This window comes from Delphinapterus leucas, chromosome 19, assembly GCF_059928025.1.
Source record: "Delphinapterus leucas isolate spDelLeu-1000000601 "Yukka" chromosome 19, BTC_Dleu_Yukka2, whole genome shotgun sequence".
NCBI lineage: Eukaryota > Metazoa > Chordata > Mammalia > Artiodactyla > Monodontidae > Delphinapterus > Delphinapterus leucas.
The window spans coordinates 58,310,223-58,327,528 of NC_143147.1; the positions used below are offsets into that span (position 1 = coordinate 58,310,223).

A 17,306-nucleotide genomic window follows, 5' to 3' on the forward strand; every position below is an offset into this window, starting at 1 on the left:
TGCAAAGCCAAGTGCAATGTGAGAAAGGGGAGCCCAGGAGGTGGGGACTGGGCCAGGGGGCCCCACGGAGACAGGAAGGAGTGGTGCAAGGGGCTGTTCTCAGGCTGCCCTTTAATGGACTAAGATTCAACAACAACACTACAACCCCAAATGACACAACGTAGAGGCTGGGAGACAGTGCTGCCGGGTGGGGGCCCCAGGCGCCATGTGCGTGAGCCCAGCAGGCCTCTCCTTCCAGGAAAGCCCATCTCCTCCCCAGCACCCCCAGCACAGGGTGCAGCAAGGGGGAAGGGGGGGCACAAGAATCCGGGCACATGAAGCCCAGGCAGGGGGCTGAGGGCTAGCGTCAGCCAGCAGCCAGGCCCCTACAAGTGGGCCACAGGCAACACCTCTGGAAGTGCTGCTGGAGCAGATGGGAGGCCCAGGAGTCCGAGGGTGGGGGGTGGGGCAGGGTGGAAGGTGTGCAGACCATCCTGGAGGCCGAGGGTGCCCTCACATGTTGGTGCTCATCCGGGACTGGCTGTTGGCTGGCGTCAGCTCCCCTTGGCTCCCTTCCCGGGGAGGGGACTGCAGTGGAGACAGCCACTTAGCCCAGAGGGGCGCGTGTGCCCATCCCATCCCCCCAACCCCAGGGCCCCCCTGCCCGCACCTTGACATGGATCTGGTTGCGTAGCACAGCCGCCCTCAGGATCATGGCTTTGGCACGGCGCTGGAACTCCTTGCCCATCAGCAGGGACTTCTCGAAGGTGGTGCTGCGCTGATCCACGTCCCGGGCATATAGGATCTGTGGAGGTGCAGGGCTCAGTGGGGCCCAGGGTCTCCCTCCCACACCCCACAGCCCTGAGGCTGCCCACCTTGCTGTGGGAGTCGATGCGGGCGTTGATGAGCCCCTCCAGGATGAGCTGCGTCAGCTCATCCTCCAGCGCCGCCACTGTGGTGTTGAAGGCCGTGGCCATCTTGCGCATGTCAGCTGACACGTAGGGGCTGAAATACTGCAGAGCAAAGGGGACATGAGCTACCCACAGACACATCCATAGCACCCTGCCTTGGCCTCAGCTTCTGCCCCTGCGTTTACCTGGATGAGGGCCCGGTTGCGAATCTGTGTGTACAGGGTCCTGACGTGGGGGGCCAGGTACATGTCTAGGAGCAGGTTGTCCTGGCGAGGAGAGCCAGTTAGGGACAGCCGCCCCAGGCCTTCCGCACTCGCCCACCTCCAAGCCAGGCCAGGCCCCTCACCTTCATCTCGTCCAGCATCTTCAGGCATGAGGCATACTTGGACTCATAGAATTTGAAGATAATGTCCCGAACCTGTGGTTCCAGCTCCAAGAACAACTTGAAGGAGCTGCAGATGCCAGACTCCTCAGAGCCGGCCCTGCCTGCCCACCCGCCTGAAGGTGGCTGGGGGCACAGGAGCAGGGCTGCAGTGCCCAGTACCCCACCTTCCACCCACCTGCTGGAGATGACATTGCGCTGCAGCTCCTGCCGGTCAAAGGTGGCCAAGGCGCACAGGCCACCGTACACGGCCACGTTGCTGGGGGAGAGCAGCTGAGGAGCAAGAAGGGAGATGGGCCAGAGTCCTGGGGTCACTGGCAGTCAGTACAGAAGTCTGGGCTGGGTCCACCCTACCTCACCCACCACCCACTCAGAATGCCTAGAACCCCATGGGGGTGACCGCCCAACAGAAAGCCCAACTCTCGAGCCCTCACCCTGCTTCCCAAGCCCCAGTGAAGTTCTCCTCCCCAGAGACCCTCACGCCCTTCACCTCGGGGAAGTCGCAGTGATCGAAGGAAGCCAGCAGGAAGCACTTGGCAGCCTGCTTGTACTTGCGTGCGGCCAACTCAGCCAGGCCTGGCAGGGGGGGCAGGGGGAAAAAGGATGAAGCCCGGCATCCAGAGGAAGCTGCCAGGGCCCTGTGGGGCCATCAACGGGCGCGCACCTGGGGCAGAAACGCTGGCAAGTGAGAAGTAACCTCGCCAGTGAGCACCGGCAGCACTCTCCGTGAACCAGGCGCCCAGGGAGGCTGAGCAGCTGCTACTCCTACTGCAGAGGGCACCCGAGCTGTTCAGCTGACGGGCTAGGGGTGGGAGCAGGGGTACCAGCCATGGCAGCCCTGTCAGAAGGCACTGCCTCTACTCCCAACCACTGCTCACCACTCCCTAGCCTCCAAGGGGGACCTGAGCTGGGTAGGTGTCAGGTACAGCACAGGTGTGGGGCTTGTGGGTTTCCCTGGCTGGGATGAGATCACCCGGGCTGCCCTCCTGCCCCTGTGCCCCAGGGCCCTCACCTGCTGCACACTTGAGCTTGGTGAGGATGGCCTGAGTCTGGGTGTCCCGCTCCCCACGCTGCTGCAGGAGAAGGTCGCACATGTGAGCAACCCCCCGCCCTCCATACCTTCATCAACCCCCAGGCACCCGGCCCCAGCCTAAGAGCTGCAGAGGCAGACTCCAGGAGGACAAGGCCCACCAGGGCCAGGAGTGGTTAGGGATCCTAGGGCAAGTTCCAAGGGGCACAGAGCCATCATTACCTCGGCAATTTCCGGGGTGGACTCGGCCTTGCTGACATAGCTCAGCACGTGAGACCAATTCTGCAAGTAGACGCTGACCTGGTGGGCAGGTGGAATGCACTCAGCCTGGGGCGCCGCCTCCCGGCCCACGGGCATTGCTGCCCTATGCCCCCCTCCCATGCCACCCACCCCAGGGCCCACCTTGATGACGTTGAGGCACATGTTAATGACGTGCTTGGCGCTGGTGCAGTAGTCCCGGGCCCGGGAGTAACACTTGAGGGCGTTGCTAAGGTCCCCACAGTCCAGATAGTGGTCACCCAGGTCATCATGGCCACGCCTGTGGGTCCGGCCGCAAGTGGACACCGGTCAGTCCATGGGCCTGGCTGCCCAACCCCCCACCCCAAGGGTGCACCTGATGCTCCCTCTGATGGAGCCTGCCCCCCAGCCCCCTGGGCACACCTGATGCTCTCCTTGATAGAATTGCCCTTGTAGTTCTTCAGATCTGTGTCTAGCTTCTCCAGCTTCAGCAAGGCCTTCTTCCGCGTGGCCTCCACCCAGGCTGTGTCCAAGGGTGGGGGCTCCACACCACTCTCAGGGATGGCATCCGGTGCATTCTGCAGCTCCCTGAGGGAGGACCTGGCCATTAGGGGCCCGTGTGCAGGGGGGCAGCTGCCTCCCATTGGCCCTCACCCCCACTGGGAGGGCGCCCAGTTGGCACAGGGGCAGTTGTGACAGCAGGAGCCCGCAGCCTGGCGGGAGAGCCCAGCGAGAAATAAGTCACACAGCCGTGCTGAGAAGCAAAAAGCACGTTGCAGTCTCCACAGGCTCTGCTCAGTGTTGGAACTGCACACGCATGCAAATGTGGAGGGAGCCTGAATTCTCAGCGAGGAGAGTGAGAGTCTAGCCCGTTGGGCCGTTTCTGCCCCTCCTGGCTTTTCAACAAGAAAGCCAGATCACTGTGTCATGGGGCCAGGCACTGCAGGAGCATAGGGAAGGCCCTTGCCCAGGCTGGCCATATAGTACACGCAACCCCTGCCCCATCTCATTGAGCCCTGGCCTCACCTGGCAGCCTCCAGGAGCTTGCGGTGGATCTCCTCGTACATGTCCACGTTGAAGGTCCTCTGCACGAAGGACAGGGCCATCTTCAGGGCCTCCACCCGCAGCGGGGGGCAGTGGTCAGCAATGAACTGCAGTCGTTCGATGCGCATCAGGCCACTGTAGCTGGCCGCGTACTGCTCCAGATCCTGGGGGCGGGGTGGATTGTGCAAGCTGGGACCCTAGACCTCAAACCCCAGCCAGTGAGTCAGGAGTAGTGGCATGTGGGCACCAAATAAACCACTGTCCAGGGGCTGACGAAAGGCCACTCGGGATGGGCCAGTGCAAGGGCCTCTGGAGTCAATCTCTGCCCTGGGGGGTGAACGGCCGGAGCCACGTGGGCAGCCAGTCACCAAGCTGAGCAGTGAGGAGGCTGGGTCCCAAGGAAGCCCTGCCCTCGCAGTGAGACTCGACCTGCAGGGGGGCCTGGCACACAGGGCTCCTCCGTGTGGGGGAGAAGCAGGTGCAGGGTCTGGAACCGACTAGCAACCCATTATAAGTGCGCAACTAGAAACCCTAAAAGTTTCTAAGTCAAAAAAGATGCGGTGGAAGTGGGGAGCCTAGCCTGGACCTCCCAGCAGGACCGACACCCCCAAGCAGTCCCCGACGCTCCAGGAGTGCCCGCCAGGCTCCGTACCAGGGTGGGGTTCTCCACAACGTAGTTGACATCGGGCGCGTTCTGCGGGTCCTCCTGGGGGTCCACATCAATCTGCATAGGCTCCACAGCTCCCTGCAACACGGGCCAGCACCTTGGCACCTCGAGCAGGGGACGCCCAGGGAGGGCGAGTGACCCTCACTGTGTCCCAGCTCAGCTCTGCCCTCCATCTCCCGGGTGGGTGGGATCCTGTCCCCCGAGCCCCTCCCCACTGCCCGCCAAGTCCAGCGCCGCCACATCAGGGAGGGGGCTCCTAGCAAGGCCGTTGGCTCAAGAGCAGAACGCTCAGCCCGATCGTGATGGCCCATCTGTGGGGCGGGAACCAGAGCCGAAAGACCACTACCCAGGGACCCCAGAGGGTCCCTACGTGCTCCCAGCCACCGTCCTGACGCAGCCTCCTCCGAGCCATAGGGAAAACACGGGCGGCCTCGACCCAGGCGCGGCTGAGCAGCCGGAGCCGCAGCGCCGGGCGAGTACCGCCGATGGACCGGGAGGCGGGAGGGGGGCGCCCGGGCGCCCTGCGCGGCCCGGCGGGCGTGCGGGCTGGTCCCGGCCCCTATCCTGGAAGGTACCTCATAAAGCAGCGTACAGGCCGACAGGCTGGCGCTCAGGCTGAAGTCCCCGGCCGTGCCCGGCAGGAAGAGCTCTGACCTACCGCTGGGAGGGGCGCAGTGCACATCTGCCACTGACGACGCGGCCGCGCGGGGGGCCGGGCCACCCCGCATTCTGTCCTGACTCTCTGCACCCCCCGACCCTGACACAGAGCTGGCTGGCTGCTGAAGGAGAGAGAGCGTTAGCGCGCCGGGCCTGCCGGGCTGCCGGGGCCGACGGGCGGGACGCTGCGGCCGGAGCCCGGGCGCAGGGAGGACGCCGCGCGGGGGGTTGCGCACGGCCGGCCCCGCTCAGGCCCAGCGGCGGGAGCGCGGGGGGCCGCCGGCCGCGGCTCGTTACCTGCAAGTTAAACACCTGAACCGGCAGCGGCATCTTCGCCCACCCCGCCGCGGCGCGCCGTTCACTTCCGGGGCAGCGCAGCCGCCGTTTCCGGGTCGTGGCGTGGGCGGGGCGGCTCTTAAAGGGGCCGCGGCGCTCCTGGCCGGGCGGTGACCGCGGGTCCCGCGGCCGCATGAGCCGCGCGCGGGGGGCGCTGTGCCGGGCCTGCCTCGCGCTGGCCGCGGCCCTGGCCGCGCTGCTGCTGCTGCCACTGCCGCTACCCCGCGCGCCCGCGCTGGCCCCGACCCGGGCCCCGGACCCCGGCCCCGGCCCACACGCTCCCCCTGCCCGTCCCGCCACCGCCCCCCGCCTGCGGCCCGACGACGTCTTCATCGCGGTCAAGACCACCCGGAAGAACCACGGGCCGCGCCTGGGGCTGCTGCTGCGCACCTGGATCTCCCGGGCCCGACGGCAGGTGGGCCCCGTCCCGAGACCCCGCGGACCCCGGGACCCCCGCCCCCGGCACCCTTCCATGCCCTGAGATCCCAGCTCCCCGGATTCCTGACCTTGGGACCCCGGGCCCGGGACCTCCCCCATCCCTAGTCCCGGCACAGCCGCCCCCCGGACTCCGCCCTCAGGACCTCCACCGCCGGGATCCTCCACCCGGGACTCCTACCCCGGCATCCTTGCCTTGGGACCCCGCGCCCTCATCCCCAAACTGGCAACCCCGCCCTGGACCCCACCCAGGATAACCACCCCAGGACCCCCTACCCACCGCTGTGTCCCTAGCATGGCAGTCAGGCCGCAGGCCTGAGTATACAGAGACCCAGGACCCTCAGTGCCCACCCTTTCCTGTCCTTCCTCGGGCTCCAGGCTTGGGTGGGTTTTCCCAGCTGACACTGGGCTGAGACCACAGAAACTCCTCCAGCAAGAGCAAGCCTGGCCCCAGCAGCACTGGGGATGCTGAGGGTACTAGCAGGCTGTCACTGGGACACCGCCCTCCCTTCTCCTGGACCCCATCCCTTCCAAGCCCACCCTTGCCTCTCCAGCTTCACCCTTGCTCACAGGGCCAAGGCCCTGCCAGGCCCAGAGTCCCTGGGAGGTGCCTCTTGAAACCTCACAGGTTATTTCTCTATAGACGTTCATCTTTACCGACGGAGATGACCCTGAGCTACAGCTCCAGGAAGGTGAGTGCCCTCCCCAGCCCAGCCCTGCTGGCGTGTCTGAGGGCCTCCTTCTCAGCTATCCCTTGGTTCAGTGCCACATGGATCCCTGCTGTGTATAAAGGCCCGGGGTGGGGGGGGGGGTGTTAAGGCACCTGTCCAAGACTACACAGCTGGTAGAGGACAGAGCCTGGAGTCCAGGGCCCCACCCTACCAGCCATACTCTGCCTCCCTCAGCCACTGGCTGACTTCCCAGTGCCTCTGGCTGGAGTCATGTCCCCTGAAGATGGGCCAGCAGGGAACCATCCTTTCCAGTCCTGCCCAGAGCAGTGTGGTCCCGCCCCAGTCCTATTTCCTGGTGGGTTTTCTCCCGTGAGATTCCAAGTGGTCGTCATCTGCCCGGACCTCGGAGGGCAGCAACAGGATCAGCTGAAGGAGGTCAAGACAGAGCTGTGATTGGGTCCGACTTCCGGACCTTGAACAGGACAGGCCCTGTGCCGACCAGCTAGCCGCACTTTGCCCGACTTCAGTGGGGTGGGCTGGCAGCAGGCCTCACCCCAGCCCTCATGCTTCCATCTCTCCAATGGGCAGGCAGCCATGTCGTCAACACCAACTGCTCAGCTGTGCACACACGCCAGGCTCTGTGCTGCAAGATGTCAGTGGAATACGACAAGTTCATTGAGTCTGGACGCAAGTATGTGGTGGCCACGCCCATGCCCCCTGGAGACCCCAGGGCTGAGTGAGAGTCCGGGCCCCCACCTGGGCCAGGGGCTCCCCCACCCCCACCCCCTGGGCCCGGCTCACTCTAGAGACTGCACGTTCCCAGGTGGTTCTGCCATGTGGACGATGACAACTACGTAAACCCCGAAGGCCTGCTGCAGCTGCTGTCCACCTTCTCACCCAGCCAAGACGTCTACCTGGGGCGGCCCAGCCTGGACCACCCCATCGAGGCTACCGAGAGGGTCCAAGGAGGTGGAACCGTGAGTGCTGGGGCCGGGGAGGGGCTGCTGAGAACATGGAGACCCTAGCAGGGAAGGGCTGGGACAGGTGCCCGATCCACCCAGATGCAGTGTTTCAGGAACCGGGGTAAGTGAGGTGGGGCTGCGGGAGGGGCTGGGACCACAGGCAACTGGGCTGTGGAAGCCCCGGTGTCCTTGTGCCCTGGGAAGCTTCTGCCAATTAACCAGGGAGTCATTAAGGAGCAGCTTGGGGACGACCCTTGGAGTGCCCAGACGAACAGTTGGGGTGAAGAGACCTGATCGGTGGCTCCTTTCCCTTCAGGTAACCACGGTCAAGTTCTGGTTTGCTACTGGAGGGGCCGGGTTCTGCTTGAGCAGAGGCCTTGCACTCAAGATGAGCCCATGGGCCAGGTGAGTGAAGGCCAGGCAGGCGCTGGCTGCCGCAGATGGAGCTGCCCAGGGCTAGGGAGGCACTGACCTGTCCCCCCTCCGCTCCCCAGCCTGGGCAGTTTCATGAGCACAGCCGAGCGGGTGCGGCTGCCGGACGACTGCACGGTGGGCTACATTGTGGAGGGGCTGCTGGGTGCCCGCCTGTTGCACAGCTCGCTGTTCCACTCCCACCTGGAGAGCCTGCAGAGGCTGCCGCCCGACACCCTGCTCCAGCAGGTAGGCGTGCTGGGCCCCTGCTGCCTCCGCAGGTGTCCCTGCCTCGGGCCCCTGCCCCCACCTGGCTCCCCAGCACCCAGATGGGCTCCCGGCTGAACAAGGGCTCAGGGCGGGGGTAGGTTCCAGCGCTGCGGCAACTTTGCCGTGGACCCTGGACCCTGGCTGCTGTGACCCAGGGTCCTGGCTGTAGGGGGCTCCCAGGCTCATACGGGGGCTCTTTTGTAAAGAACAGCTGCTGCGCCTTCCCAGGTGGGTGGGCCCAGGGCACCCGGGCCATGGGCAGTGGTTCAGGGGTGACAGGAGTCACAGACCTGGCCCAGGGAGGGGGGATCAGCTTTGGGCAGGGGGTTGGGGACCTCTCGCCCCTACACATGCACCAGCCACCTCCCTGAGGTGTCTTCTGTGCTGGCCACGTCTCTCAGCCCCCATCACTCTTCAGTGCTCTTCCTGAGCCTGCCCTGAGAGCGCTGAGTGGGAGGCGCTAGGAAACCAGGAGGCCGAGTGGTATCTCCTGTGAAGGATGGGGTGGGAGGCACTGGCCCGGAGAGTGACTCTTCCTCCTCCTCTCTCCCAGGTCACCTTGAGCTATGGGGGTCCTGAGAACCCACATAATGTGGTGAACGTGGCCGGAGGCTTCAGCCTGCAGCAGGACCCCACGCGGTGAGCCGGCAGTGGGGAGGAGTGCTGGGGCCAGCCCACCCGTCTTGCAGCCTGACTCCCACTTCCCTCCCAGGTTTAAGTCCGTCCACTGCCTTCTTTACCCGGACACGGACTGGTGTCCTGAGCAGAAGCAGAGTGACCTCACCTCTCGGTGAACCTCGACGTCCGACCCAAATGTGCCTCTGGCTCTGCCCCAGGTGCAAGTGGGTGACGCCTGCCTGAGGGAGCAAGAACAGTGCTGTCCCCTCCTGGGCTCCAGGCGGCCACAGTCACGGTCTCATCCAGGGAGATAAGGGCGCCCAGCAAATACTCCAGCTGGCTTGGAGGCCTCCCCACAGCCCCGGGCAGGCCCGGGTGACCTGGCACTGTGGGAGAGGAGGACAGCGCTGTGTGCCTGCCCAGGGGCCCAGCCCCAGCTCTCACAGGAAGGGTCTCACCCTAGGGTCCGGCGACCTGGGAGGGGGCTGACATCTGACTCCCAGGGCTCCGTCCTGCTCCCCTCACCTGTTGGAGAGGGGACTCCAGGCCAGGGTGTGTGTGAGATGCTGCAGCTTAGCAAAAGTGATTACAGATGCTTCACGCTCCGTTCTCTTGAGAAGCCGCCCTCCCCACACCAGGCTTTGGAGCCCAGACAGGGCCTCTCTGTTTCCGAGGGGAGCTGCACTCAAGGATGCAGGCCCTCTGGCTGGCTGTGCTCTTGGGCACAGCTTACTGCTAGCCAGGGCATCTCCATTCAGAGGCCACCTTCTTGGGGGCCATCGGCCAAGGGGTTCTTACTGAGGGAACTTGAACTTTTCTCCACTCTGACTCATTGCTCAGTACTGGTCCTTCCTTCCTGCACCCTGGGCCCCAAGTCCATGAAACAGCAGGAGCCTTTTGTGTCAGGCCCTCTCTGCAGTGAGGCATCCCCATCCCACCAGCTGACCCACCTTGACCTTGACGGTGCCTTTCCATGGGAGGAGGAAACAGAACAAGGGGAGCCAGCGCTTGCCTTCTGGTCTCTCGCTCTGCTATTGCAACGAGTGAATAAAGCCTTGATTGTTACTCTCTGTCGGTCATTGTCTTAATTAACCAGTGGCACCTGGCAGCTCAGCTCCGGATAGGGCCACACAGCATCCAGCTCCTCCCCCTGAAGGCTCTGCCCCAGACCAGCTCCACGCCAGGCAGATCTGCGTTCCTTACCGCACTGCCAGTGCAGCCAAGCCTTAAGCTGCCCACTGGGCTCTTCAGTGTGAGTTGAAGAGTATGTGGCGGGGGGCAGGGGGCCTGCAGGGAATGATGGAAACATGACAGAACTTGCCCCAGGAGGCAGACTGCCTGAGTGTCATGCTTGCTTTTTCAGCACACTGTGGAAGTAGCGTGTGTGCGTGCATGCACAGACGTGTACACGTGTATGTGCATGGGTGAGCACATGTGTGCGTGCGTGTATGTGGGAATTGCTGTGTAAACGTATGCATGTGGGTACGAACGTGTGTGGCTGTGTACGTGTGGGCAGGTGTGTGTGTGTGTGTGTGTGTGTAGGGCAGGCCAGCAATACCCAGTAAGCAGGTTGGAGTCAGCTTGGGCTGAGTGGTCAGACCGAGGTCCCTTGGAGAGGGGTTTATGGCAGGTCACTGGGAACTGTCCATGCTCAGCAGTCACCTCCCCTCACATTCCCAGATGTGAATGTGTAACAGCCCCCGAGACCTAGACACACACAGCCTCCCAGACCACAGCCCATTGGGGCATCCACACAGCACAGACCCAGGACAGCATCAGTTGGACCAAATTGCCCCTCCCCCAGCTGGAGCCGCCTCAGGTCTGGATCTCCAGGCTCGACCACCTCGGAGGCACAGACTCCTCCCTCACCAGGTGCAGAGAAATAGTCACCCCCAGCCCTCCAGCACCCTCTAAGGGGAGGTGGGACTGGCTAGCACCCTGAGGCTGCATGATCTGCCCAAGTGGGCAGTCCATTTATTGTTCAGAGAGAAAAAAGCCTGGAAGGAAACACACTAAAATGTTTATGTGATTGTCCCTGAAAAGTGCAAAAATTGATAAAAATGTTTTTTTCTTTTCCCACTTTTTGTTATTTTACAAATAACAAAATATGTCATATAGTACACATATAGTAGATGTATAATCAAAGTTAAAATTTTGTTAATTAAGGTTCAAAATTAAATTGTGTGTACTTGGCCCTCCATCTAACATTTTTTTTTTTTTTTTTTTGCAGTACGCGGGCCTCTCACTGTTGTGGCCTCTCCCCTTGCGGAGCACAGGTTCCGAACGTGCAGGCTCAGTGGCCATGGCTCACGGGCCCAGCCGCTCCGCGGCATGTGGGATCCTCCCAGACCGGGGCATGAACCCGTGTCCCCTGCATTGACAGGCGGACTCTCAACCACTGCGCCACCAGGGAAGCACCTCCATCTAACATTTTTTTGGACAACTATTTACTCAGCATCAGTCCATCCCATGTAATTGCATGCCAGGCACTGAGCAAGCACAGAGGAATGGTGACCTGCAAAATGGACCAGCTCCCCAGGGCTGGGGAGAGTTGGGGTGTATGGGGCATAACCACTGATGGATATGGGCTTACTTTGAGGGGATGAAAAGTCAATCCTCGTTATTTGCAGACTCTGTGTTTCCAAATTCACCCACATGATAAAACTTATTTGTAACCCCAAAATCGACACCTACTTTCCTGGTCATTCTCAGACACGCAAACAACGGTGAAAAAAATTGAGTTGCCAGACGTGCCCATCCCCAGCTGAGGCTTAACTAGGTGAGGCTTGGCCCCAGAGACTCCGAGAACATGGAAACAGTAGGGGGCAGTGCAGAGTAAAGCAAGAAACCCAGTGGGAATTAACTTCATTCTGGAATTAGATTATGGTGATGGTTACACAATTCTGTGAATGTAATAAAAAAAAAAAACTAGTGAATTACACACTTCAAAACTGTACACTTTTTGATGTGTGAGTGATGTCTCAATAAAGATGTTATTTAAAAAGTAGCCAAGATGAAATTAAAAATTGAAATAGCCCTATATTTATTACATAATTTGAATTGAACAAAAACATTCCCATAAAGAAATCTCCAGGATCAGACGGTTTCATTGGTGAATTCTATCAAACATGTAGGGAAGGAATAACATCAATCTTACACACAGTCTTCCTGAAAATAGATGAGGACATTTTCCAATTCGTTTTATGAGGCCAGCATTACTCTGGTACCAAAATCAGCAAACACATTACCAAAAAAACTGACCAGCTGAATCTAAACTTTATATGGAAATGCTAAACACATAGAATATAAAAAGCAACCTTGGGGCTTCCCTGGTGGCGCAGTGGTTGAGAGTCCGCCTGCCAATGCAGGGGACACGGGTTCGTGCCCTGGTCCGGGAAGATCCCACATGACGTGGAATGGCTGCGCCCGTGAGCCATGGCCGCTGAGCCTGCGTGTCCGGAGCCTGTTGCTCTGCAACGGGAGGGGTCACAACAGTGAGAGGCCCACGTACCGCAAAACCAAACAAACGAAAAGCAACCTTGAAAAAGAACAAAGTTGAAGGACTTACACAGCCTGACTTCAAGACCTACTATGAAGTGCCGGAAAATTAATCTGTAGGGACTTCCCTGGTGGCGCAGTGGTTAAGAACCCGCCTGCCAGTGCAGGGGACACGGGTTCGAGCCCTGGTCCAGGGAGATCCCACATGCCATGGAGCAACAAAGCCTGTGCGCCGTAACTACTGAGCCTGCACTCTATAGCCCAAGAGCCACAACCACTGAGCCTTCATGCCACAGCTACTGAAGCCCACGCTCCTAGAGCCCCTGCTCCGCAGCAAGAGAAGCCAGTGCAAGGAGAAGCCCCCACATCACAGCAAAGAGTAGTCCCTGCTCACCACAACTAGAGAAAATCTGTGTGCAGCAACAAAGGCCCAAGGCAGCCAAAATTTTTTTTAATATTAAAAAAAGTTTTAAATCTGTCGATCTAAGAAAGAAATGCAAATTTTTATCTGAACCAAATTTGAGGATTATAACCCAGGAAGAGCATCTCAGACAGCTCTGAGAACTGTTCCACCCATTAGAAGTCAAGGCACAGTTATGTAAGTTTTAAGACAGAAGGCTGTACATCAAATGACGTATCCAGATCTAAGTGTCATCCTGGTGGGTCACGTGACCCCATACAAGATCAGGAAGAAATGCTATCCCTGGGCTTCCCTGGTGGCACAGTGGTTAAGAATCCGCCTGCCAGTGCAGGGGACACGGGTTCGAGCCCTGGTCCGGGAAGATCCCAAATGCCATGGAGCAACTAAGCCCGTGAGCCACAACTATTGAACCTGCACTCTAAAGCTCATAAACCACAACTACTGAAGCCCATGCACCTAGAGTCCGTGCTCCGCAACAAGAGAAGCCACTGCAATGAGAAGCCTGCACATTGCAAAGAATAGTAGCCCCCACTCGTCACAACTAGAGAAAGCCCACGTGTGGCAACAAAGACCCAACACAGCCAAAAATAAATTAAATTAAATTAATTTTAAAAAACATTAAAAAAATGCTATCCCTTAAGGAGTTGTCTTGTTGATGATAGGAGAATGTTGGTCTTTACAGTTGAGCAGGTATTCCTGCTGATGGGGGAGGTTTGCCTGACGCCTAATGCAGATACACGATGCACAGTGAGGGGAGAAGGGAGGTCAAAGAGCAGAGAAGATTTTTTGTTTGAATATCTCTTGTCTTGCCATAAAAATATGACTTTCATTTCACAAAACTACAGTATGGAGACTGTGATGCTGGCACTGGGACCAACAGATGGATCCGTGGGACACACAGCAGAGCCCAGCCACAGATACACGCTTCTACTATCATAGAGTTCCCAACAGTGTCACCAGAGCAATTCAAGGGGGAAAAGTCTTTTCAACAAATGATGCCAGAATTCGTTTACTAATTAATTTTTTATATTTAAAAAAAAAAAAAAAGAAGCCAACCTGGAGAACGTATGTCAGGATGCGCTAGGCTGTGCTGCAGAAACCACTGAGCCCTGGAAGCGTACTTGTTCACATCACACTGTGACCTGCATGGGTGATGAGTCAGGAACTCAGGCTGCTTATATCCCTTGGGCCCAGCATCCTTGGATCGTCCAGGTGAAATGGAGGAGAAAGCGGGATGAATGCATACTAGATACACACCATCTGAGCCCAGTAGGGATGTTAATTTCCCATATGTCACTGGCTTGAAGAAGTCACATGGCCACCATAACAGCCAGGGAAGCTGGAACATGTAAAGAGTGCTGTGGCATCGATGTTACTGAATGCAAATTCATGTGCCCGATGAGTGAGGCCAAACATACCGAAACATCGGAGTTTGGAGCAGAGAAAGGTTGATTGCAGGGCCAAGCAAGGAAAACAAGAAAGGGTAGTTCATGCTCAAAAAAACCTGAACTCCCCGATGGTTTTCCAGGAGAAGATTTTAATAGGTGAAATTTGGGGTGAAGGCTGCAGGATGTGACTTTCTTCTGATTGTTTGGTGGTGAGGTAGCAGGGCGGTGTTCTAGGATCTTGGCTCAGCCTGAGGTTACAATCCTCTAACTCGGTGGGGGCCTTAGGTCCTGCAGAAGAGCTCAAAGATATTGTTACGTCTATTCCTTGAGGAGGAGCCAGGACCCTGCCCCAAGGCTGCATTATTGTTTCGTGACTGCTCCTCCTTTGTTTCTGCATCCCCTCCCTTCCCTGATTAGCAACTCTTTGAATCTGCCCTTTGGAACTCAGGGAAGGCCAAGGAGGCTGAACGAAACCTATTTCCTACAAAAAGAAACGGGACAGGGAAAGGATTTGTACTCAGCAGGGCCCTGCTCCGTCTCACTAAGTGGACAGAGGGAAAGATCCTGGGTCTCTGATGTTGCTGGTGCCACGTTCTCATCATGCATTTGTTATTACGAGAGAAACATTTCAGCCAGTGTTAATCACCTTGTTTGCAGCTAGAAGCACTCCTAACTCATGTGGAATGTGAAGCAAAGTCCATAAGTACAAATCGGTTTTGGAAGGAGTAGTTAGGGGAAGAAAAATGAAATAAAAGAGGTGTTGGGCTGCACCCCACAGGCCTACAAGGCCTGTACTTACCCAGCTTCAAGATCAAAGAAAGAGCCCGGCGTCAGCAACAGAGACATCAGTGGTTTAATGGGTGGGGGAGCTTAAGTGTCCGAGACAACGTCCTAGAACGACACCCCACCGTGTGCGGCAGGGCGGCAAGCAGGACATGGCAGCAGCCTTCGCTCCCAGGCCGGTGTGTGTGGGGGGGGGGCGGGGGGGGTGGTGACGGGACAGGGCAGGGAGATTACTAGTTATAGGGAGAATTGACATCAGGTGGGCTCATTAGTTACCAGGGAAACCATTAGAGGGGCACGCCCCTCACCACCCCTTTGATAAGAACGATCTCTAGCTGGGGCCTAGCGCAAGTATGTAGAAAGGTCAGTCATGTGAGTAGGGTGTAAGTGAAGCAGGCACCGGTCCTGCGGGGGATGTACAGAGAGCAAGAGGACAGCCATCTTGAGTGTCCTGACCACACAGGAAGACTATAAAAAATAGAGGAGATATGGAAGGAAGGCCCCTCAGCTTGAGAGGGCGGCTCTGTTACCGAGTCCAAGCTCGAACTGCTCACTGCACGGCAGGCCAATAACTTGAGAGACGAGGTGTTGGGGCAAAGGAACAGCGACTATTCAGAAAGCCAGCAGATCAAGAAGACAGTGGACTAGTGTCCCAAAGAACCATCTTCCCCGAGTTAGAATTCAGGCTTCTAATACTAAAAGGGGAGGGGGGAAAGTTCTGGTTCTGGGCAGACTCTGGAAGGGATGTGTTAATTTCTTCCTCCCTACAACCATTCACAGGTGGGCCTGGTTGGGATATTTCATGTCAGCTAAACAAAGGTATTTTAGCTTCACGCTCTTTACCTGGGAGACAGGGTTCCCAGTGATGGGCCATTATGTGTAATTTAAGCTAATAGGCAACATCCCTTTAGTAATTACCTTGCCATAGAATACAAGGCTCTTCCCTATTACAGCTCCTGGGTGCTGCACACAGTTATAAGGGAAACTCATCATTCTTTTTTTATAAATTTATTTATTATTTTTGGCTGTGTTGGGTCTTCATTGCTGCGCGGGCTCTCTCTAGTTGCGGCGAGCAGGGGCTACTCTTCCTTGTGGTGCGTGGGCTTCTCATTGCTGTGGCTTTGTTGCCGAGCACAGTCTCTAGGCGCACGGGCTTCAGTAGTTGTGGCTCTCGGGCTCTAGAGTGCAGGCTCAGTAGTTGTGGCCACGGGCTTAGTTGCTCCACGGGGATCTTCCCGGACCAGGGCTCGAACCCGTGTCCCCTGCACTGGCAGGTGGATTCTTAACCACTGCGCCACTAGGGACGTCCCATCATTCTTATATGTCTTTTAAGAGGAGGGGGGAGAAGCACCTGTACTTTGAATCTCAGCCGGGGCACGAGAGCCTTTGGAAGCTTGACAGGCTGGAAGGTGTTGAATCAGGGTGACTCTGTTCTCCATGTGGGATGGGTTCCAAATCTCGTCCAGAGTTGTCACCTCCAAATAATTTCGTTGATATGTGCTGGGCACAGGGCTGCTATACATGCTGTGTCTCAACTCCGCACCAGAGCCTCCGCTGGCGGCTCAGGTTCTGACTGGAGCCGAAAGCTTTCTTCCCTCCCACCTGAGCTAGGGGTCTGGCTCCACCTACCCCTGAGGTGGCTTCCCCTTTCATTCTTTGAATATAGTTATAATAGCTACTTCAAAGTCTTGCTTGGTAAAGCCAGACAATTTTTTAATTGGTTGCTTTTTTTTTCTTGACTTTGAGTAACATTTTCCTGTTTCTTTTCATGTCTAGACAATTTTCATTGTGAATGACATGCCATAGAGAGTCTGGACTTTGTTATTTTCCACGGAAGTGTTGATGTTTGCTCTGGCAGGCAGCTTATTTACTGAGAAATCACTCTGCACTTGTTTGGGCTTGCTTCTGTGCTTCATTAAGGTCATCTGTGGAAAACCTATGGCATTTCCCAAGGGCCTCTAACTTAGTGGGATTTGGCCTCCAAACTCTTGTCTCTGTGCATGTTATCAAGGTCTCGGGGATTAGGACTGGAGTAAGTCTCCCTCTACTGGTCCTGACTGGTAAGGATCAGACTTTGCAGGCCTCAGCTGGATGCCCAGGGAGTGGACTAGATATTAATGAGCTGTGTCCACTCTGGCGGGGCCACAACTTGCAGGCCTCCAGCACTGCTTCACTCCTAGTAGCTCTGTTGTGCCCTTAACCTCTCTTGGGTCATCTCACCCTGGGTACACACAGCCCAGCCCTCAGCCATTGACTCAAAAGGAACTGCCACACAGACCTCTGGGCACAGCCATCTCTCTGCTGCTGTGCCCTGAAGATTTCAGCTCCTTCAACTCCTCGAGTCCCGATCGGCCTTCTCTGCTTGGAAGGACCATGCATCTGCTTGGACTCCAGCCTCCACCCCTCGGAGGAGGTGAGGTGTCATCTGTGGGTCTCATGTCAGGGGTCCCACCCTCCAGAGATAGAAGTCTTGTGCTGCTTGTTATCCATTTCCTGAAAACAATAACTGGGCCTCTGTTGTCAAGATTCATGGTTATTTACAGCAGGAGGGCTAGTGTGGGTACCAGCTACAACATTACCACTGGAAGCAAATGTCTGCACGCACA

General features: G+C 57.8%; 2 protein-coding genes across 8 annotated transcripts; one reads left to right on the top strand and one right to left on the bottom strand.

Moving 5' to 3' along the window:
• Positions 1-94: 94 nt before the first annotated feature.
• On the bottom strand, positions 95-5,311 carry GPS1 (G protein pathway suppressor 1). Of its 6 annotated transcripts, none has more exons than XM_030762090.2 (15): positions 5,205-5,252; positions 4,826-5,029; positions 4,236-4,328; positions 3,566-3,747; positions 2,963-3,127; positions 2,705-2,840; positions 2,525-2,602; positions 2,285-2,342; positions 1,763-1,848; positions 1,451-1,545; positions 1,237-1,342; positions 1,076-1,156; positions 855-992; positions 650-784; positions 95-567 (listed from the first exon to the last, which is right to left on the bottom strand). In XM_030762090.2, exons 1-15 carry the CDS (start codon positions 5,235-5,237, stop codon positions 493-495), a joined length of 1,665 nt encoding a protein of 554 aa, XP_030617950.1. In that variant the 5' UTR covers positions 5,238-5,252; the 3' UTR covers positions 95-492. The 6 variants fall into 6 exon arrangements, with proteins under 6 accessions (XP_030617950.1, XP_030617949.1, XP_022444985.1 ...); XM_030762089.2 differs by having other exon boundaries at positions 2,285-2,345; XM_022589277.3 differs by lacking the exon at positions 4,826-5,029 and having other exon boundaries at positions 5,205-5,311.
• On the top strand, positions 5,297-11,886 carry RFNG (RFNG O-fucosylpeptide 3-beta-N-acetylglucosaminyltransferase). Of its 2 annotated transcripts, none has more exons than XM_089901526.1 (8): positions 5,297-5,658; positions 6,322-6,370; positions 6,938-7,040; positions 7,173-7,326; positions 7,628-7,716; positions 7,806-7,971; positions 8,546-8,631; positions 10,841-11,886. In XM_089901526.1, the coding sequence occupies exons 1-8, from the start codon at positions 5,377-5,379 to the stop codon at positions 10,968-10,970; spliced, it is 1,059 nt and encodes a 352-aa protein (XP_089757652.1). In that variant the 5' UTR covers positions 5,297-5,376; the 3' UTR covers positions 10,971-11,886. The 2 variants fall into 2 exon arrangements, with proteins under 2 accessions (XP_089757652.1, XP_022444989.1); XM_022589281.3 differs by lacking the exon at positions 10,841-11,886 and adding an exon at positions 8,705-9,675 and having other exon boundaries at positions 5,298-5,658.
• The last annotated feature ends 5,420 nt before the right edge of the window (positions 11,887-17,306 follow it).